This window comes from Enhydra lutris, unplaced genomic scaffold (genome assembly GCF_002288905.1).
Source record: "Enhydra lutris kenyoni isolate GAN:26980312 unplaced genomic scaffold, ASM228890v2 scaffoldscaffold7, whole genome shotgun sequence".
Lineage (NCBI taxonomy): Eukaryota > Metazoa > Chordata > Mammalia > Carnivora > Mustelidae > Enhydra > Enhydra lutris.
Window position 1 is genome coordinate 28,254,078 of NW_019154091.1, and position 23,519 is coordinate 28,277,596.

The following is a 23,519-nucleotide window of genomic DNA, read 5'->3' on the forward strand; positions in this document are numbered from 1 at the left end:
TGCCTGATCTCATCAGAATTGCTTCTTCATAAGTTCCTGCATGATTCTTAGAGAAAATTCTTGTGGCCATGCTTCTATAACTTAATGACCCATTTGACAGGTTCTTCAGGTAAAAATGGTACCCATGCTCTACTCCCCCAACTGATATTTTATAATAACCGTTTTCTGACCTCTGTGATTATTCCACAGCACAATTTTCATTTCAGTACAGAAATGAAACTATGTGTGTATGTATAGATGATATAGATTTGGATAGATACCATATATTTCTATCTATGTGAAATAGATACAGACATCTATATTTCTCCAGTACATACACATAGAGACACTGGCTATAATACAAATAGGAATCGTCTTGATTCCAGCTTTAAAGGACTTCCATTTCTTAAAAAAAAAAAAAAAAAAAAAAAAAAAAAGACTTCCATTTCTTATTTTCATGCTCATGACAGAGGAGGACTTCCTATGGCTGTATATAAAGTATCAGGGGTAAAATCTCAAATGGGTGGCTATACACAGTCAAATTTAATGTCCTCTGAATAACCCTTAGAAAGAGAAAAACCCAGGAACATCAAAAAATTTATTTTGAGTAATACTTATGAGTCCTGATTATATATATTTTATAGTTCTGTTGTTACTGAAGATGATTCTTGAAATTCGGGGATCCTGACAGTCTGTCCAATGTTTTTAACCTATTAAAAAGCAATCTGAAATGCATTGCAGGTGAAATCACTTTTACTGAAGTGAAGATCATTTAATTTATTCTAAGGGCATACAATTGGAAGAAAAGACTGCCTTGGAATTTTTTTTTTTTACAATATTGCATAAATACATACTTCTTTATTCTAGCTTCAATATGTGTATAGCTTGGGAAAGGCTCATGTCAGAAAAGCAAGTGACTTTTTTTTCTTGTCATGGACCTCTACAGTATGGATACTCAGAATTAAAAATGGGTTCTCAAGTGAAAACAGAAGAATGAAAAAGAAGAAGATTGTTTATCTTGGCCTTATCTATACATGTCAGAAAATTAAGACAGTGATGAATTACTGTACAAAATTTTATTGTCAGAGGCAAAATTTGTTCTGCTTAAAATACAGAAGAGAAATTTTCTCATTTAGAAAAACCCACTTTGTTAGTGCTTGATTGTAATGGAATAAAAATTTCATGTTGAATACATACTGATTCGATTTTCACTGAATAATTTTAAAGGCATATCATAGTAAACATTTATCTTCTAAACTAACACAAAACCATTGATTTGGTAAATTCTTTAGCATGTTGTATTTACTAAAAGAATAGTTATTGTTTCTAAATCATAAAATATTAAAAAGCAAAAAACTGCTTCCATTAGGCATATTTTAAGTAAACCTGTCCATTTGGGAAATGGTTTTAGAAAAATAAAGTTTGTTGCTGAATTAATTCAAGTTCATTAAAAATAGTCCACATAATATTTTAAAAGATTATCTGATGAGCTCAGTGGTGTGCAGAAAGCCACTTTTGAAAGTTCAAGGACAGAATGTCTCATCTCACCCCAAGTAACTGGAGAGTGCATAAGCTTCACAGAACTAATGTGTTTTATTTTATAGTGTGAATTTGTCTTCAAAGACTATCAAAACATAAAGGGACCAAAATATAGCAAAGGAAAATGGCAAGTATATTCATATGTGACAAGGTACAGGGAGCATTTAAAAAGGTAATGTGAGATTACTATTATACCATAGTTTAAAAGGTAGAAACAACATTTGAGGAGAAATTCCCTTGAAAAATGTTACATGCTTGAGAAGTGATGGATAAGAAACCTATTTTAAATAAAACCAAATAACGCAAAATTAATAGCAAATGTTCTCACCCAGTAGGTCCTAGAGTATATGAAGGTGGGAACAGGATACTATCCAAGAACAAGCATAGTAATATTGTGAACCTAGTAGGGGTTAAACGATAGCAACTTAATGATTAACTTGCTTCCAAGTTTAAAAGACTGATAAATCCACTGCACATTCAAGGCAGATGTGCTTTACGGTAATATTTGCTATAAAACATTTCACTCTCTCATTTACTTACATGACATAGTAAAAATGTGTGCGATTAGAAGTAAGTTGACCTGCGCCAAGCTAGGTCAAAGCAGTTATCTTAAACCTCATTCACTACGTACAGCAGGCCAATGGAAAAGGTAACTTCGAGTAAATTCAGCAGCAGCAGTCCATCTATACAGCTCCAAGCAGAAAGGAAGAGCTCTCTGACCTCATGGCTAAACAAAAGGAAAGTTCTGGCTACATGAATAGATCTCCTCTGCACGTAGGACAGAGGTTTAACCTATCTTTTGGTCCACTGGTGAAGAGTTTTGTAATCCACCCTCTCTTTTTACTTATTTTTCAAGGTTGATTGTCTGGAGTATCTGTTCATTATCTGTTGTAGCTTAAAACCCACTACACAACACACTAACATAAAACATTTGGATGAAAACTGTCAATAGGCCATGTGAAGTAACTGTTAAGAACCGAGTGTCAAACCAAAAAGCACTAACTAGCATTTTTTTCTCAAACGAGTCAGTGACAATGAAAAAGTAAGCTAAGTATTCAAGTCCTCTATAGAGACTGGTCTGTACAGATAATCATTATGCTTCCGGGCATATGGGAGACAGATTGATGACTGACTTGAGCCCCATAAGTCTTGTTTTGCACCGTTTTGAATCCCAGCTAATACCTACCATCAGTCACGTAAACTGATCCCAACTCTTAACCTCAGTCTCCCCGTTGATAAATTGAAACTGATGGTGTTTCAGTTATTAAATGAGATGATGTCTATAAAATGCCTGACATTTAGGGGCACCTGGGTAGTTCAGTGGGTTAAGCTTCTGCCCTCAGCTCAGGGCATGATCTCAGGGTCCTGGGATCCAGCCCTGCATCGGACTCTCTGCTCGGCAGGGAGCTTGTTTCTCCCTCTCTCTCTGCCTGCCTCTCTGCCTACTTGTGATCTCTGTCTGTCAAATAATAAATAAAATCTTTAAAAAGAATTTTAAAAAATGCCTGACATTTAGTAGATGCTCAAAGGTTCATTCTTTTCCTATATTTTATCTCATTTAACATTAATACAGCACACAAAAAATTAATTCAGATAAAAATGAAGAACTGGTCATTATTTTTCTTTTTTCTTAGTGCATTAGTACATGAACTGGGAATTAAAAAAGAGACATTTTCAGTGTACTATCCTTAAAGTACTTAATATTCAAAATAAAGTTCCTTAATGTGCTATGTGTTCAAAATCTGAATAAAATCATACTGTCTACTAATAGGACCTTTGGTGAAAAACTTATTTAAAAAATATAATGCATATATTTATACATAAACAGTATACTTAAAGTTAGAACATATATTTTTCACCAACTGCTTATTTTTAATAAAGACTCTAAAAACTTTTCTAAACTTTGAAATAAAATTTCATAAAATAAAATTGAAAATAAAAGCTACTAGAGTTCCCTTTTGTTAGCGTTTTCCTGAAGAGAAACCACGTTAAGCAAAATACTTTAATAAAATAATTCCTTATTAATTCATAGCGATTGAACTCAAGGTTACCTTTATATAGCTAAAATTTGAAATTTTAGAATATTTTATAAGTACATTTCTTTACTCAAAAGTTCACATGTACTAATTTGAACAAATACATTATTGCCTAGGATAAGAACTGTTGAACCTGCTTTAAAGAATATATGATTAACTTAAAATTAACACATTGTGAATATACAAATAATATGCTAAACCCATTTTAGAAAACTTGAACTACTTTTCCTAAGTAGGTTAAACATTTTTCCTGCACCTTACTGATATTATTAAATTGTTCAAATAGCTTTTCTTGAAGATAAATTCTACCCCAATTTATATTCCAATTACAAAGTTTAAACCATGTGGTTTTATTATACTTTCTAAATGTTACACATTTTTGTGAAACACAATTAAGTGCTGTGACCAAACATTGAGAATTACCCTCAAGTACCATATAAGTTTTGAAAACAAGTGTACAAAAATAATGCACAATATTATCTATACCTAAAAATTTAGTTTCTCTTATGTAGCAGGTAATTATTTTTCATGTCACCCTCACTCTAATTGGCTCATGATTTATGTTTGTTGCATTTACTGTGATGTGAATTCCTCCAGGCCTTTTTCTGCTCCTCCTTCCTTTCCCTTCACAGAGTGCTTTGTGAAATAAAATGTGCTCTATAAATATTTGTTTAATTAAATTGAATTTTGCCCTATATAATTAGCAGTGTCAAATGATAATAATCCAGCTATGATCTCTGGTAAAGGGAGGAAAAAATGTTTAGGAATCTTAATATCTCATTATATAAACTTTTACCATGTCTTTAAGAGGTATATGTGGTTACCTCTTGGTCATCCTGAGAATAACTGAGCTATTTTAGGTCTTCAATTCCTCAGGGGGAAAAAAAAAATTCCTTAAAATTTTAACAGCCAGTGGATTTTAATTAAATACATCATTGTAACTTTCTTCAGGAATTCCTATACTGCAGCTGCATAAACATTGCTTTTTCACAATTTAGTCTGCATAACATTTTACTGAATATTATTTTCACTTATTTAGATGGAAACCATTTTATCTGTGGTCTGACCATCTGTTACTACAGTTAGAGGTTTACCAGAGAAATATGTATAAAAATAAAGCATATTATCAACCATGTTAAAGTCCTATTTAAACAGTGTTCACCAAAAGATCAAAAAAAGGAAACTATAATTAATGAACTATATGTTTTGTCACAATATCAGGCTGCTTATCCTGACTGAAGTGAATTGCTGATGAACATTTCATGCAGTTGTTTGACATCATGCCCATTAGAAACACAGACTTTACAAAATAATATAATTAGTGTAGACCTATTTCATCACGTGTTTTGATGCTGTTTCTGGTATTTGGAAAACCTCCAACTCGTGCAATGGATAGAGGCATTTCAAAATGTCTTTCTAGTTTTGTCGTAGGAAGGTTCTATTGAAAAGCTAAGGTTATTGTGCCTGTTTCCCAGATAACAACTATGTAATTTTCAAGGTTCCTGTTGCTACTCCAAGCCTCAGTTTTCTCATCAGACTATCAGGGCTAATATAATTTATTATGTTAAACATAATAAGCAATAAAACAGCATTTGTAGAAGTTTTTCACAAATGGAATGCAATTTATAAGTATGTTATAATCTTAACCTTGTGAGATATCACAGTTATGTTTGTAAATAGCACTGACACAAAAATCTCAGTCTTATGATATAAAGTTTCTTAGAAATAATATAAATCAAAGTCAGCTAAGTTCCAATTTAAAAAAGGTCCAATTAAAATCTGGGTTATTGAAACTCAGGAATCAACCTCACATTGTAGAAATTAACCTTAGAGGTCGTACTCGACTATTTTTTAAAAACATGAGGATTTTAAGAAAAGTTTAAGGGAAAATGTGTGAAAATGGGGAAAACGTTTTATTTATAAGTTACCTGGTGTTATTTAATATTTGGTATGGTAAACAATTTAGTCCTGTCTAATTGAAACCAACTTTTGTGTTGTATATATATATATTGGCAGAGTAAAGATTTAAGCCTAGATATTGAACAATTTCAACAGTTTGTTATTTCATGCATATATAGGACTTGTAAAACATACAAAGAAGAGAAAAAAGATAAAAACTCTATGTAGAAAATAGACTTTTATAACTACATTTTACAGAATATTCCAAGAGATATCATTGGTCATTTTATTATTTTGAAAATATTACTTATTTAAACAACTAAAAAACGTCAAAGCCTGATATAATCTTCAACATTGGAAAGGATAAATTATTGAAAAATATGTAGAACAGAAATTCCATCTCGATGCCATTGATACTACTATACCGTTGAACAGATATTCTATGAGGTATCAAACATTGCACATAATTACATATTTAGGATTTGACATCGTAGCTAAACCAGTTGTTCAAGGCCACTAAAATACTGAAAGAGGATTAAGATTATTAACAGTGGGGAGGAAAAAAAGAACTCTTAAAGGCTTTCTAACTCAAATCTGGAAATGGAGATTTCACTCAAAAAGAATGTCACAACTACAAAGAATTTTCAATAATTCATGACACAAAATAAGACATCCACCTCTAATTTTTAAATCTATTTACCTCAAGTCCATGAATCCAAGGGTGATATGGTACATGTTTTGGACCTGCACTGCAGAGTGATATTTATTATTGTGATGTCTCAGAACTTGTCCCTAAAGGATTTTATATGCGATAAGCACTAGTTAAATTTCATGACTTCTGATCAGCAGAATGACTTTTAGATTTTCTACTATTACTATGTCTTACTAATACCACACAGTGTCCTTAAAATTCATATGTTTTAATTGAATGAAGTGCTGAAAATGTAAGGTATGAGTAATAGTTATTAGTTGCTAAAAAGATAAAATTCAGTTGTAGGTGATACTTGTTTGACGGATTAGGAAATTGCTCCTTTTTACAAGGACTCAAAATAAATCTATGGCTCCGGTTTCTAAAATACCTATTTTTTTCCCCCAGTGCTCAGTGACTATTAGAATCTATTTCTCTCAATAATCTGCGAGAAGATTTGGAGGAGTGGAAAACCTCAGGACAATAAAAAGTGGTCCACAAACTTTTGGCTTGGGTCCAGTGGTTGTGTTGGTATTTTATAACAGCAAACTTAAAATATGTTCATTTTGGATCATCTAAGCAATGTTTGGAGAGCTGGCCTACTGGGTGAGAATACCATTTAAAAGCACTTGTGTTACATAACAGACAGCCATGGCAAGGGCTATTTAAAAATTCCTAGGTAGAAGAGAGCTGTCAATGCCAAAGAAAAAGCTTTGCCCAAGGAAAAGAACTGTCCTCTGAATGGATGGCACGACTGGGATCCAAGGGTCGTTACATGGTATCAGACCTACTTGAGGTCCCGTCACTTAATGGAGGATTCGACTGACACAGACACAAAGACCAACACACCCACACACACACAGAAAGTTTTTAACCCTCTGGATCACACAACATGAGATGGAAAAACAAACAAGATGGGAAAGAAACATTTTCTCAGCACTGATAATTATTAAACGTGCATAATTGTTTTATGCAACGGGAAGTTTGACCAGAATGATGACAGAATCTGTATTTAGGATATGTTTCTGCCACTTTGGAGAATTAGAAGAGTGTTTATACATAAATTTTGCTTGAATTCACTTTCACGTAGTAGAATAGACTGTTGTTCAGGAAGTAGATGAAAAAAAATCTGTAAGAGTCGAGAAATTTAGTTAGGAAATGGTGGGGAGTGGTGAGATAAATTCTTTTCAGCCTTTTCAAAGTTTGCACAAGTTTATAAAAAGAGATAAAGTTTCTTTGATTGGAAGAGATTCTTTGCAGAAGTGCAGTGTACAACATACTATATACATATAGGGCTTCCCTCTGTACATATACATATGCATACACTATCTATACACCTTTTTAAACGTGTACACGGCTTTAACTCGAAGAAAATGAGTTAGCTACACAGTCATCATTGCAAGATAAGCCAATTGCTGAAAGAAGTGATAATGATCACTTAAAGGGCTATTTCACCTCCCACATTGCCCAGGACTAAGAAGAGAATTCCTTTTCAGTTTTTCTTTCATTGCAACAATGATTGTCATAGATAATCTTTGTGCTTTTGTATAATGCCCATCCTGGATGTAACATATATACACATACGACATTGGACAGTTTAAGTAAGCATGCTGAACACAGGCAGGACCATACAACCATGCACAAAATATTCTGAATATGTTTTTCCAAACTGACGGCAACATCAGCATGCACCACTATCATATTTGGTCCTGTACAAAGAGGAATGTACAGCTGAGGCCATCATGGCTAGTGTCACTTGCAAGAGTTTCTTTAGAGAAGAACACCCAGTAGAGAAACAAAACAGAATGAATGAAACAAACCAAAAATTCCCCCAAAACCAAAAAAATAAATAAATAAAATTTTCCTCCCACACGTTAATGCTGAAAATCTGGCCATTTTCCACATAGCACATTTTCCTCACTCCATAGAAAGCAGGTCTTCTCCCAAAATTCGGAGTCGGATTGTTTATAAGAGAGAGTTTAGTGTCTCAGAGCTTTTCCTAACCATTGGAAAAGCTCATCTTGATAGAGCATTTTCCAGCGCACGTTGGCTTCCACGGTTTCCACAGCTCTCAAGAAAGAGGCAGCAGCTACTCCATCATAGTTCTTCATGAAGTTCTTCAGCTGGAAAGAAACAGTTTTGAATGGTAAATATGCATGCCTCAAACTCCTGTCTAACGTATGTAAACAAGACTATATGAGAAACGAAGTGCCACAGCCACCACAGAAGGCATATTTACTACGGGAAGAAAGCTCTCTAACAAAATACAATATAACAAATTGTGCCCATTAAGTGTGGTATAGTATCTTTCGGAACCAGAAGGAAAAAAGAGTGGACATTACAGTTTCAAGAGCTCCAAATTCAGCTTCTTGTTTCCTAAGTAAATATTAAAACAGACATATTTATCTTTTCGTAATAGGTTGATGGGACTGTGGCCAAGGCTAGTTCTAATTATGAAGCACATCCAATGTCCAAATAGCCTCAAAAACTGAAGATAAGGATTAAAGTTCACTCTTTGTTGGTAGAGATCCAAATCGTCTTCATCATCACCAAATAAGTAGCATAAGGGGTTGACATTATCTTTAGCAGCGAAGGATTACCAGATATTGGGTGGTGGGAAGAAAGTAACGATGCTACGAAAACTGGATGATTAATGACATTTCAGTTGCCCAAGTGACTCAGCTTAGAAAGAATGAAGGATAGTTAAATGTGGACTCATTTAGCTAGACTCTTTGAGCACTTAATTAAAATAAGTTACCATTTTAAGATATTTTGCTAATATTTTTCTGGATATAAGATTTTCTCTAGAGAGTTCACATATTCTGGGAATGCTCAGGGATTTGGTTTCAAGAGTCTTTCTAGCAGTCTTTCTTTCTGTTCGATATGTTAAGAAACTGGCAACCAACCAACAATCTCAATGCTAATAGGCAAATGTGAAAAATCAGCTTGCAACACAGAAACATTAGTGGTGTAATTAGTGTGGGTGTGATTCATCATATGGTGGGTGCCACATGGAGGACATGCCAGGAGGGAAATGTAGTGCAGCAAGACTGACTCAGGGACAGGGGGAAGGGCATTTAAAATGGACTTCTTAATACCTTTCTGAGTTAATCTAGAAAGTGGTTCATTGGTAGCTCGGTTTGTTTATGACAGTGTTACTTTGATTACATGATACCCATAGGTTTTCTCAAAGTTTTTCCTCCACTTTCCTACAAAGCCCCATGCCCCCCCACCATGGCATTAGCAAGGATGACTTCATCACAGAGCTATATCCTTTATAAGACTTCAAAATCCCTATGCTTTGATAACAAACATGTAAAATATCCAACATACAGCAAAGATTTATTGATGCTACCCTGAAAATTGGTTTGACATTTTACCAAATTTACAAATGCTAAGAGGAAGAAGACATGGGAATTTACTAAATGTCTTCAATATTCCAGGCACCGTGCCACACACATATGCCTGTAACAGGCACACATATATTAAAAGGAAGTCTAATGGAAACACTGAATCATATTTTTAAACTTTAACTGATTAATCCAATAATTCATTTGTATTTATATGTTTGGATTCATTCAGTCTATATTCCTATAGCAACAAGTAATACATCATGGTCTATGTCTTGAATTGTTTTATTACACAAATAACGTATATCACAGCATACATGTATATATCACATATGTTCATTACAGTGGTATTCTTTACATAATATATGTCAATCAGGAAAAAATTATTATTTGCTGCTCTTAAAATACATTCTGCATTATTACAGGCTTTCCTCGGAAGTACTAAATATGCCAGATAGTGATAAATGACCCACTGGCAACTTTGACTTTGTACAGCATGTTCTTGGCCCCTTGGTGGGAGACAGAGCAAGCCAGCCTAAACACTGGAAGTAAAACACTTAAGTCCTCCTCAAAGGCAAACTATGGGTTTGAATATGAATGTGTTATTGACACAAAGACAGTAGGTCAGATTATCTTGCAAGAGAACCATCAATAAAAAATGTAAGTGGTGGGTCCCCAGGGATTCATTTCTTAAATCACTATTTAAGTGCACTAAGTACTAGCCTCATGAGCTCAGAAAGCCTGAGGTGACTTGAATGAATCTTGGGAGTAGCTTATTCATCAGAACACATATGGCCCACTTTCCGTGGTTGACACAGATTGATTTTATGCCCAGATTCCTCTGCAGCTCTTCTGGCAAATATGTGGTCAGAGCAGCCATCTAACAGGTCCCGGGGTGTGTGATCATAGCACCTTCCAGACCCTTTGCCTGACTTTAGAGGGCACAGGGTAGATGGAAGACACTTGGCATTCCGGTTTGCTTATTTCTGCAGTTCTTTGGTAGATTTTCTGCTGTTATTAGCTTTTATTATTGTGTTTCCTAAGTATTTATGCCATCTTCTGCTTTTATTTGAAAATGTTGCAAGTTTAGACATTTTTATAAAATAGCATTTAGTAAGATGTCAGAGTTGTTTGTGCTTCCTGTTCTTAGCATAAAATTTCTAGACATGTTTGTTAATTTCTCCATTAGAAGGCATTTTCACATTTAAAAAGAAACTCTGATTTTAGGGTACCCGAGACCCTAAACATCACAAAATAAATTATTTGTAGAGTAAATTGCAAAACATAATATACTCTCAGTAACCATATAAATAAATTGAATTAGCTATTGCCCTATTATGAGGTTTATATTTTCAACATTAAAACTGTAAATGGGATGTCTGTGATGCCCAGGATCTATGTTCCTCCTCCACAGGGCTGTCTATGAGGTTCAAGAAGCAGAAAAAGGAGCGCTGGGGAGAACTGCTCAACAGACATCAGTATGAAACACTGGCAAAGGGCTTCTGTTGCTCCCTCAGGTTGTACTTCCATTAGTTTAAAATTAAGGAAATAACACACTGTTTCATGGAGAAATAGTGTTCAAATTGCTAGAGCCTCGTAATTAGAAGGAAATTGCCAGTTTCAGGTACTAGAATGCAGTTTTGGGGAAGGGACCTTGCAACTACTCCTATTTCTCTACTGAATGCCCCTGGGTCTGATGGGGTCATTAACACCTCAGCTGAGTTTTCAGAATTCATAAAGATGCCGGTTCCCTTTTGATCTATGTATACTCTTGAAAATAAGAATATTCCCGCATCCAAAGGGAGGGCATTGGGTTTTCTGCTTGTGAGGTTCATTGGTTATTAGAGGATGAGTCTGGAATTTCCTCACCTGCTTTATATTAATGGGCGTGGGAGGAGGGAGTAATTAGCAATACAAAGCAAACTCCCATCCTACTCTACAACAGTGGTTCCCAATCTTAAAGACAATGGTGAGGTAAGGAAAGTATGGAGAAGCCTCAGAGGGCAATTGTCAAACTAGAAAGTCAGCACAAGCCGCCTTGTTAGGAAGCGATTCCTAGCTCATGTCACAGCCAGACGGTGTGAGGTTAGCTGCTGTGTAGATAATGGAATAAAAACCACAGTTTAGTTTCAGGTGTGAAACTGCACTTTTCATTACAAGGACATTTCAAATGACAATTAAATCAAGTGGAAAAATATTAAAAATATGTGTGAAGTAAGTAAAACAAAACGGTCAACATACAATAAAGTCAAATAAATATCCATTTAAAAGATGTTTTCCCAGGGCCTGGGTATACCTGAAACAAGGAAAGTAGGAAAGACCGACAAGAGTTTGAGGGTGAAGAAAAGGAAGCAGGAACAGAAGTGAGGCAGCAGGAAAGGAGGCAAAGGCAGAGAATACTGGGGAGAAGACAGGAGAAGGAAGGGTGCTACAAGAGAGAAGAAGGAGGGGACAGGAGGGGTAGAAGAGATTTTTCACTTCTGTGTTCACTTCAATGGCTTCATAGGTTGTGACTAAATGAGTCTTTTACTCACTGATTGTTGAATGTAAAATCAAGAAATTAAAAGTACTTCATTTAAATACAGAGAAAATTGGAAGCATTCATTTAATTGTTCTTTCATTGTTTCATATGGATATGAAAGGAGTCCTTCTCATTTAGCTTCCTTTATTAAAAAAATTTAGTAAAACATGGGCTGGGGCTTTCAGAACCAAATCCTTTAGGGTTGGGAACACACAGCAGGGATAAAAATTGAATTTCAAATCATTACAATCAGAGACTTAGCTTAGCTTAGCTTGTCACGTGCAAGAATCCAAGTCAGTGCATGTGGGATGATCGTACAACACCGGGCACTATTAGATGTTAAGGATAGTGCCAGGGTGATGCTTCTGGGGAAATGCTGCTGGATATGTTTAGCTCCGGGTCACAGCCCAGATATCCGATGAGTGAGAGCCGAGGAAGCCATGATTGTCAAAGCCAAGTCTCAGCTATCCTTTGTAATGGAGTGAAGCAGCAGAAAAAAAGTAGATGGTTGAAGCCCAGCTCATCAGAATCATTTAAAAGGATCTAGGGGCACCTGGGTGGCTCAGTGGGTTAAGCCTCTGCCTTCGGCTCAGGTCATGATCCCAGGGTCCTGGGATCGAGCCCCACACCGGACTATCTGCTCAGCGGGGAGCCTACTTTCCCCTCTCTCTCTGTCTCCCTCTCTGCCTACTTGTGATCTCTGTCAAATAAATAAGTAAAATCTTAAAAAAAAAATCGTATTGGGATGCCTGGGTGGCTCAGTTGGCTAAGCGACTGCCTTCAGCTCAGGTCATGATCCTGGAGTCCCGGGATTGAGTCCCAAATCGGGCTCCCTGCTCAGCAGAGAGTCTGCTTCTCCCTCTGACCCTCCCACTTCTCATTCTCTCTCTCTCATTCTCTCTCTCTCTCAAATAAATAAATAAAATCTTAAAAAAAATTTTTTTAAAGTATCTATATATTTTTCCTCCCTCCTACATATTTATCCCTCCCCATTTCACACCCCCTCTTCTACAAATGTGAGTTAAAGGCTAGGGGAAAAAAAAAAAGCTGGTTTAAATTTCCAGAGAAATAAACCAGGAAAAAAAAAAAGGAAACATTAGATATACTCTAAACCAGACACTAGTCCTTAAAGAATTGTTTATTTTCTTTAATGAAATTCATGTATGATTAAATCAAGCAGAATTTTCAACAAACTATTAATCTCAATATATATTGCCAGATATATCCTCTTTCATACACTAAATTCATTCCACTGAACAGACTAGATAGCACGAAGCTATATAATCACACCTGGTGATCCACACCCTGTAATCCGCCCGAACGTGAAGCAGGGAGACTCAAGTTCTATATCTTAACACAATCCTTGATCCTTTGTACCCAAATGCTGAGTCATTGTGACGGGATGGTTCTGCTATTTCTAGGATCCCAACCTGGGTTCACATCATCAACCCAGGAGCAGCGGATTGGATCAAAGATACTGGGAGTGGATTTGGAGTCCTGGAGTTTGAGAATCATTATATTCAAACACCTCTCGAAGGCATTTTATGTCTGTCTGTTCTTAGATCGTATTTACTTATTTGATAAAGAGAAAGCTAGCATTCACATGTGCGGGGGTACAGAGGGATGGGCAGAGGGGGAGGAAGAGGGACAAGTAGACTCTGCACTGAGTGCACAGAGCCCCAAGAGGGGATCTCAAAACTCTGAGATCATGACCCGAGCCCAAACCAAGAGTCAGATTCTCAACCAACTGAGCCACCCAGGTGCCCCCCCAAGGCATTTCATGTTTAATATAATAGAAATACCTTTGCAAATAATGAAGTAAGTCAAGTCTTTAGCATGAACGTGTGTTTTTTAAAGAAATGGATATGAGTCTGTCAGAAAAAAAGTGGTTAAAATAAATGTATAATTTTATATATTTATAAAAGAAAATCATTAGAACTCCTGTATTAAAATATTTACCTCTTTGAGTTCACCTTCAGTATTAAGAAATTCTGTAACTCCACTAATGAGTTTGGAATTCATAAATAATGCCTCTCCATACCTAGAAAGATTAAAAAAAAAAAAAAAAGTCTTGATGTTATATAAGCAATAATTTAAGAAATCCTACTCTTCAGATTTTTTTTTTTAAGAATCCTTTTCAAGGGCACCATTTGACCAATGTTATCTTGTTGCCATTAAGATATCAGACCATTTCAAGGTCATTTCTCCAGGGAGCCAGGGAGGTGCAAAGAGCTGTGACTGCAGAATAACATCAGATGCCACCTGATTTGGCTCAAAATGTTTCAGGGAGGTCTATGTTGTAGTACATTAAAAAAAAAAAAAAAAAAAAAAGGAATCCTCTAAAATTAGATTTAGGAATTATTGTTATAGTTTCGATCTAAGGCCTGAGGAAGAAATATTTTAAAACTTTCAACTTTAAAGCAACCTAGTTCACTATAAGGAAAAAAAAAAAAAAAAAGAAAATCCCAACAAAAGAAAGAGGAGTATAAGACAAACTTGGGCATTAACAGTATGTCACACAGATCCTTTGGTCTAGTCAGTCACAATTGACATTGGCATTCTCCTTTTTCATGCTTAGAAACTGAGTCAAATTCTTTGAAATGCTTCCCAAATATTAGTATGTCTTCATGTAGACATTAAATTGAAGTATTTGGTTGTTCACCTGGATTGCATAATCCTTGTGCCACAGACATAAATTCTTGACTCGTGACCCACAGTAAGGAGCAGTTTGTATTGGTGAGTTGGAAAGGTTTCTCATTTTATTGATTTATCTCTGTTGTGCTAAGGATACCTATCACAGACTACCATACTCTCAGAATTAAGATAAAAAAGATTCTGAAGTTTTGGAAGCAAAGGCTCAGCCCCCATTATAAGAGGTTTTCTAATGCTTCCCTTACAGCATTGTGGCACCTTTCTTTTAGGACTTGTTAAATTGACAATATCTCAAGCCTAACTGTCATACATGACCAGGGGGTATCTGTAGTTTTCCAAGTTTCCGGCTTGAGCAATTGGTGGATGGCCATAATATTTACTGAGGAAAGGAAGACAAGAGGATAATGATAGGTTTAGCTTTGCAGGTACACCTCAGTAGGGGGTTCCAAACAGGCAACTGTCTATCATAGAGTGAAGCTTAGACAAAATGTTTGAGTAAGAGATCTAGATTTGGGAGCAATTAAAAGCAGGGAGAATCTGCAAAAGAAAGAGTACCTTGGACAGCACTTCCATGAACTCCAGTGTTTAAGGACTGCTAGAGCAGTAGAAGCTGATGAAGAATACAGTTCTATTTGTCAAGATTTTAAACATTTCCAAATCTCAACCTTTTTAGCTTTTGGTTAGCGACCATGGACTCTCAAGTGATACAAAATAAGCATAGTAGGAGCCAAACATTTTTTGGTTGGGACTGAACTATACATGCCCACTATGCTGAACCCTGATAGACAAAACCACTCCCTACATAGACTGTGTATTGGCAGATATTTGACACTTTTTAAAGTGAAATGCTCCTATATATTAATTTCACCTTGTATCTGACTATTCACTATATTATAGTACATGAGAGCAAAGTAAGTTCTAATCTTCCAATCATTCCAATTTCTGAGCTGCAAATACAAGAAAGCCAATGTGTCTTCTAGGAATATCAGCACTTTCTGACGAAATATTTGTAGATAGAATTGTGTTTTAACAGGACACATGCATTCAAATGGAACCCTTTATACAAGGGCAACTGAGAAAGGTCTATGTACCTTAAAAACATGAAGTTTACACACCAATTTTTAATAGACAGAACAAGAGGTCTGCTCACTTTTTGGGGACATTTAAGTTTGAGAACACGTAGCATCTACATGCTCTATAATAAATTAAATTTTAAAATGCCATAGAGATTATCAGAGTAATAAATCAACATTTATTATAATATATTTAAATACATAATGAAACATTTTCTTAAAATGAGGCTGAAAAAGTCTCACCATGAAACAAGATGTCTCAGGAATGAATTCTATTGAAACTAGGATTATACAATGATTCAAATGTTCCTTCTCTGTATCTTGGTTTTATTTCAGGTGTTTTATGATATTTACATATAAAGAAAATTTAAAAACAATTCTTGCAGAGGTTAAATTTTCTTGTTATGTAATATAATAATTATATCTGATTTATAAAATATTTTTTCTGTAACACATTCAGAATACAGTTGTATGATATTTCTTCAACCTTAGACAACTTAAAAGATTTTCCACAAATGTTGACTACTAAACATTTTTACTCCCACATTTCCATATATAATCACAGTCTTTAATCTTTATTACATGAATAATATTATAGAATCGTTAAAATAATTCTGAGTTTCACAGGAGTGGCAACACTCAACTTGGCTGACTATTTTAAAATCCAATTCTATTATCTGGACCTTAGTTTTAACACAAAAAGTTGGGTCTTTATCTCTACTATGTCACCTTTAATTTACTCACTCAGGTTTGAATGATTGAACTCTTATTCTACCTGGTATTTAGTATCTTCCATTTATCTCTGAAAAACTTCCAGGCAAGGTCTCGGCCGTGTGGGTTTCGAGCGACATGGATTATCACATCAATTGCATCTTGATCTAACACCACCTCAGAATTCAGTGAGAGATTTAGAAGCCTTTAAGGATAGAATTGTAGAAAAGCTTTTAGCCCAATAACTTAAAAATTTTCATAAAATTACAAAAATTACACGCATTAATTAATTATAATGAATTTATAAAGTTACAAAAATTACACGCATTAATGACAAATTATTAATTATTAATTATTAATTAATGTTCTTCTAAACTCTTTAGAAGAACAGTCCTGTGTAAACTACCAATACAACTTATCAACAGAACCATTTTCTGTTTTTAAAAGGGGGAAGAGCAAATTCATAGCATTTTAATTAGCTCATTAATTAAATTTTAAAAAATTTTGCTGGTGAAGAAATCACAAGTTTGTTCTGATGCTATCAACTCACTTAAAAAATCTTTAGAGTGAGAAACAAAGGTATTTCTTTCAATTCAATTAGCGTTAGTCATGTCAACATGGCAGTTTTCTTTAGCTGTAGAAAATACATCCTAGCATAACTAGCTTATATTCAAGGAAATAAAATCAAGTTCAGTGTACTTTGATTAACTGAGAGTACTCTCATTACACAAATAAATTTAGAAAATTAATTGACTCACCTATTTAATAAGTTCCTGTCATCACTGCAAGTTAAGGCTTCCAATAATATTTTCTTCTCAGAAACCGCTGTAGTGGAGTGGAATTTCATCCATATGAATTCCCAGACATCCTCATCTAGTAGTGAAACTCCTGTACAGTAGACGATGTCTCTAACATTTAGTGGTATTCTAAAGAAGCAACCCATGGTGGTTTTCTGTTAATTAAATGCTTCATAGCATTGAAACTAAAGACAGATGTTGCTTTACTACAGTCAGTTTTTAAAAAGATGATTTTGTTAATCAGATTTTACCTGAAAGAGAATAATACTATATAGTAACAAGATTTTAAAAATTGGCAATTCAACGATGCAAAATAATGTATTTTGAATGCAAGTTTTGTTTCTATTCTTGAAACTATATTTAAACCAAAGTCACAGGGTGCCTGGTGGCTCAGTGGGCTAAATGTCTGCCTTAGGCTCAGGTCATGGTCTCAGGTCCTAGGATCCAGCCTGGCCTCAGGCTCCCTGCTCAGAGGGGAGCCTGCTTCTCCCCTTCCCTCTGCCACTCCCCCTGCTTGTGATCTCTCTCTCTCTCTGTCAAATAAATAAATAAAACCTTAAAAAGGGTCAGAATATAAAGGCTTAAAGAAACAATGCAAGCAGGATGCTTATAGTTCCACCAACATTAATACACTTATCAAAGATTTTGCTCTCATAATTGGTAGACCCGAGAACGGCAAGGAAGCACAGGTTGAAGAGACTAATTTGGATAAAACAAACATTTCTCCTAAAATCATGGACAGGTGTCCCTAAAATTATTTTTCTCAAATAGGCCTTCACATTGCAGAACCTAGAAGATTACTGATAGAGATAATAAACAGATAAAACATAAAGTAATAAATTTTGAGAAAAAAATGTCTTTTTCTCTACATTTACAAAAGTGACTATAAAAATAGACTAAATTTTGGGGCGCTTGGGTGGCTCAGTGGATTAAAGCCTCTGCCTTCGGCTCAGGTCATGATCTCAGGGTCTTGGGATCGAGCCCCGCTTTGGGCTCTCTGCTCAGCGGGGAGCCTGCTTTCTCCTCTCTCTCTCTCTCTGCCTGCCTCTCTGCCTACTTGTGATCTCTGCCTGTCAAATAAATAAATAAAATCTTTAAAAAAAAATAGACTAAATTTTGACTTGGACTCCAAAATAAATATTATGGTGGGAAAGTGTGAGTGGATTTAATTACTCTTGACTATTTATAAGTTATAAATGCTCATGTTTACTCACCATAGCAATTTTCTACTAAATATTGTCCTCTCGAGTCTCAGTATATATGCCACATTTTAAAAAACTGACTTCTCTGAAAGAACACTAGAATACTTACAAAAAGTCAAAAAAATACATTCTGCTTTGTGTCATATTCAGTGATCCACTATTTAAGTTTCTTACTTGTAACTTGAAAGTGGCTGATAAGAGGTGTTTTTGTCTGGATAGCAAGATAAAAAACCCTCTCTTCTAAAGATTTAGGACCTTGACTGATGGTTAAAACACTGCTATGGTTGAAGGGATATTTAGAAAACAGGAGGAAGTATCTGAATGACCACCGGGAAGATGCTTCATCTGGCTCTGTTAAGCAGCTACGGAGGACGTAGGAAACTCAGAATATGGAGCATTGGGCTTCAGGATACCACATGCTGAGATTTGCTAGAAGAATCGTACAAAATTAATTGTTCCCAGAAATGCCTAAAACTATATTATTCTGTCTCTTCCTAGAAGTAAGTGATCTGGAGTATTCGGACAAAAGTTACTTTAACCTTGCTGACTAAAGCCTTTTGTCTTTGCGATATTAGAAGGCAAGCGCTCTGCTTGTTTTGTTTTAAACAAAAGAACACAGATATCAGCCCAGAGCTTTGGAAAACCAGCCCAGAGCTTCAGAAAACATTGCTGCCACGTTTAATCATGGTAGATGCGATACAGGATTACAAATACGCCTCCATCTTTACTAACGATAATAAGAAAATGAAGTAAGTTTCTTCATTTTCTTTCTCTAAATCAACAGCTAGAAAGGAGGATGAGTCTTTTCTTTCAAATATTATAGGTTACAGAGCAAAACACTGTATAAAAGTATGACTTTAGCCAAGCAGTCAACAAAAAAATTTGCAAGAAAAAACAATAAAATGTCTACTGAAATCATCAGCTCATCAATCAATGTATATTTTCCTTTTTTTCTCAGTGTACATTTTCTTAACATTAGCTCTAATAGTCATTAAGTTATTAATGTATTAAAGAGAATATAGAGATAGAGTCCATTGAATTAAGTTTGTTACTGCCTATGAAATGCATCTCCAATATCAATGGTTTCCAGTAGAAAAAGCATACAGAAATAAGGAAAATGCAAAAAAAAAAAGAAAAAGAAAAAGAAAAAGAAAAGAAACCCACCAGATATTAAACTATATTCCTTAGAAATAACTTGACTGCCATATATCATAGTCACTAGCAATAGTCCATATTTCATTATTCAGTAGATGCTGTTGGCTGATGCCGAACTGTGTAAGAGGCACATACAAATGAATAAAGGGACTGTCCCTCCAAAGCCCTGGGCACTGGCTGGAGGAGCACAGGAGGTAGAAAATAACACCTCTGGGCAATACCATGTTTCAGGTTACACATTTTATTTAGTCTATATAATAATATCATGATGTCTGCCTTATACATTTCTTTTTGCAAGTGAGGGGACTCTGTTCTGAGAGAGGATATTTTGCTCTATCACCACAATATAGTAAACTGAGATCCAAGATGATCTGTACAAGATAGTTTTTCCCATTTTTATCAGCTTAGAGATGGCTAATGACAACAAAAGTATGATACGTTGGTTGTTGTTGTTGTTGTTGTTGTTTGTAAGATTTTACTTATTTATTTGACAGAGATCACAAGTAGGCAGAGACAGAGAGGCAGGTGGGGGGCAGGGTGGGGGGGCGGGAAGTAGGCCCCCTGCTGAGCAGAGAACCTGATGATCATGACCTGAGCCGGAGGCAGAGGCTTAACCCACTGAGCCACCCAGATGCCCCTGATATGTTGGTTTTTAATAGTAGTAGTAGTCAGAGTAATATGGATGCAGCCAACCTATCATTTTCTCAGTGCTCAACTGGCCATAGGGTCGCCGCTAATCTTTCTTTTTTTTTAAGTTAATTTTCTAATACACAGTTTAATCAGTCGTCTTTGAGAAATATGTAATGTTGGTGAGACCAGATTTCCAACAATAAGTATCCTCAGTGCTCCCCAGCACTGAACTGGTACTTGTTAAAATGTCGCCTCTGGGCCAGCATAAGGACAGAGGCTAGCGGTGTACTGAAGGAACTGCTCTATGGCAATCTGGCCATACACACAGCAAGAAGAAAAAAAATCTTAAAAGGGCACTCAGCAATAAAGTGCTGGATAAAATGACAGAGAGACCACCCTGAAGGAATCTAGCAAAAGTTATCCTGGGCAAAGGAGGCCTTTAAACTCAAAGCTGCCCAGAATAGGGGCTGATTCTGGATCTCAAGCTGCAGTGTCAAACCCAGAGAAAAACCCCATAATTTGGATTTGCTCTGCCAGAAGCTGCAGGTCAACTTTCAGGCTTTTCAGCAGCTGGCCCTCTGTGCATAGCAGATGAATCAAATTTGGTTACTAGAAAAATGAGACACACATATGTTTACATATTTAATCTCAATCCTGTGGATGGTCCTTTGAAAAACAGCCCTCAGTCTCGTCTGCAAATCCCCAAACTCTCAGGAAAGAAATGACTCTATTAGCAGATGCCATGAGTACGCGCTGCTTCCGGTTTACAGGTCTCCTTCCAAGAGCAAGGACAGAGCCGATTAACCGGAGAATACCGTCCGGATTTTTCGAGCATCTCTTCCCATGGCATCCACACCTCAACTTCCTTACCCACCCACCAGCTAAGGAGTCAGTGGATAGTTCACAACATTATTGTACTCGTTGCTGAAAATAAAACAAGACTGGTGAGCACTGAATTTGCTAAGGGCCTTGGTTCCCGATGATTTCCATTGTTAATGAAGCCCCTTTTGTTGCTAAATTTGTAAAGATGTTCTAATAACATTTTAGCAAAATGATTGCTCTGGGGACAGTTTAAGATCTCTTTGTATAAACCAAAGTCATTAGGAACAAATGAAAGCTCATTTGTTGGGAAAGCATGGGCTGAAAACCCCACGGAACCCATAGTTATGAGCAGTACAAATGAGTTTTGTGAGATTCTTGATATCAGGATAACAGGGAGATGGGCCCCTTTCTCATGGACATGGAAATTGTTTATAAGAATGTGAATATCCCACGGTCATTTCTTTTAAACTTCTGCCTCAGAAATAAATCTTTTAATGGAATTTTATTATCTGAGAAGGAAATGTGCTTATATTTCTCCATGTGTAGTATCCATATACAGGACGAGGAAGTTAGTCTCTCCCAGCTGCCTTCATAGAAGATGATTGGAGGAGTGCTTAGCCAAAAGGAAGTGTCTTTATCTTCTCGAGAGTCTAACACTGCAGAAAATTATACCTAATTAGTGTAACTTGTATTATAGCTTTTACTCTATTCTCATTTCAAACAGGACTATGACAAAGTTGATTTGTTTGGTGAAAGTTTTGAAAGCAAAAAAGTTTTGAAAGCATAGCAATATATCATCTTGAAATAATTTATTTTGTATTTTGGTGATATGTTGAACCTTTTTTACTTTACCAAAAGCAGATGCGTGACAATGAAATACTTTGGGGTAGGAGGAGTCAAGATGGCGGAGAAGTAGCAGGCTGAGACTACTTCAGGTAGCGGGAGATCAGCTAGATAGCTTATCTAAAGATTGCAAACACCTACAAATCCAACGGGAGATCGAAGAGAGGAAGAACAGCAACTCTAGAAACAGAAAATCAACCACTTTCTGAAAGGTAGGACTGGCGGAGAAGTGAATCCAAAGCGACGGGAAGATAGACCGCGGGGGGAGGGGGCTGGCTCCCGGCAAGCGGCGGAGCAACGGAGCACAAAATCGGGACTTTTAAAAGTCTGTTCCGCTGAGGGACATCGCTCCAGAGGCTTAACCGGGGTGAAGCCCACGCAGGATCAGCGTGGCCTCAGGTCCCGCAGGGTCACAGAAGGATCGGGGGTGTCTGAGTGTCGCAGAGCTTACAGGTATTAGAACGGGGAAGCCGGCTACAGAGACAGAACCGAGGAGTAAGCTCTAAGCTCGGGGTTACCTTGAACCGGTCGCAGGCTCGGTCAGCTCGGAGCACGGCCGGAGGCAGGGTGACGGGAGTAAATCGGCGCTGTTCTCTGAGGGCGCACTGAGGAGTGGGGCCCCGGCCTCTCGGCTCCTCCGGGCCGGAGACCGGGAGGCCGCCATTTTCATTCCCGCCCTCCGGAACTCTACGGAAAGCGCTCAGGGAACAAAAGCTCCCGAAAGCAAACCCGAGCGGATTACTCAGCCCGGCCCCTGGTAAGGGCGGTGCAACTCCGCCCGGGGCAAAGACACTTGAGAATCACTACAACAGGCCCCTCCCCCAGAAGATCAACAAGAAGCCCAGCCAGGACCAAGTTCACCTACCAAGGAGTACAGTTTCAATACCAAGGAGAGCAGCGGAATTCCAAAGGAGGAGAAAGCAAAGCACGGAACTCATGGCTTTCTCCCCATGATTCTTTAGCCTTGCAGTTAATTTAATTTTTTTTCTTTTTCTTTTTCTTTTTCAATTTATTTTTCTTCTTCTGCTAAATTTTTTTAACTTTTACCCTTTATTTTTTAACGTTTTTTAACTAGTTTATCTAATATATATATATATATATTTTTCCTTTTTATATTTTTTTCTTTATTGGTTTTCTTTTTTTAATTGTTTCTTTCTTTTTTTTTTTTTTTTTTTCTTTTTTTTTTTTTTTTTTTTTTTTTTCCTTCTTTCTGAACCTCTTTTTATCCCCTTTCTCCCCCTCACGATTTGGGATCTCTTCTGATTTGGCTAAAGCATATTTTCCTGGGGTTGTTGCCACCCTTTTAGTATTTTACTTGCTCCTTCATCTACTCTTATCTGGACAAAATGACAAGGCGGAAAAATTCACCACAAAAAAAAGAACAAGAGGCAGTACCAAAAGCTAGGGACCTAATCAATACAGACATTGGTAATATGTCAGATCTAGAGTTTAGAATGACGATTCTCAAGGTTCTAGCCGGGCTTGAAAAAGGAATGGAAGATATTAGAGAAACCCTCTCGGGAGATATAAAAGCCCTTTCTGGAGAAATAAAAGAACTAAAATCTAACCAAGTTGAAATCAAAAAAGCTATTAATGAGGTGCAATCAAAAATGGAGGCTCTC

General features: G+C 36.4%; 1 protein-coding gene across 1 annotated transcript in view; it reads right to left on the bottom strand.

Annotated features, from left to right (window-relative positions):
- Positions 1-7,984: 7,984 nt before the first annotated feature.
- Positions 7,985-23,519, bottom strand: part of LOC111142230 (thyrotropin releasing hormone degrading enzyme) — a 380,019-nt gene continuing 364,484 nt past the window's right edge. The window contains exons 16-19 of the mRNA XM_022495269.1: positions 17,207-17,374; positions 16,513-16,653; positions 13,972-14,053; positions 7,985-8,264 (exon numbers count right to left, since the gene is read on the bottom strand). Coding sequence (XP_022350977.1) covers positions 8,121-8,264; positions 13,972-14,053; positions 16,513-16,653; positions 17,207-17,374 — 535 coding nt within the window. The 3' untranslated portion in view covers positions 7,985-8,120. The remainder of the gene's footprint in view (positions 8,265-13,971; positions 14,054-16,512; positions 16,654-17,206; positions 17,375-23,519) is intronic.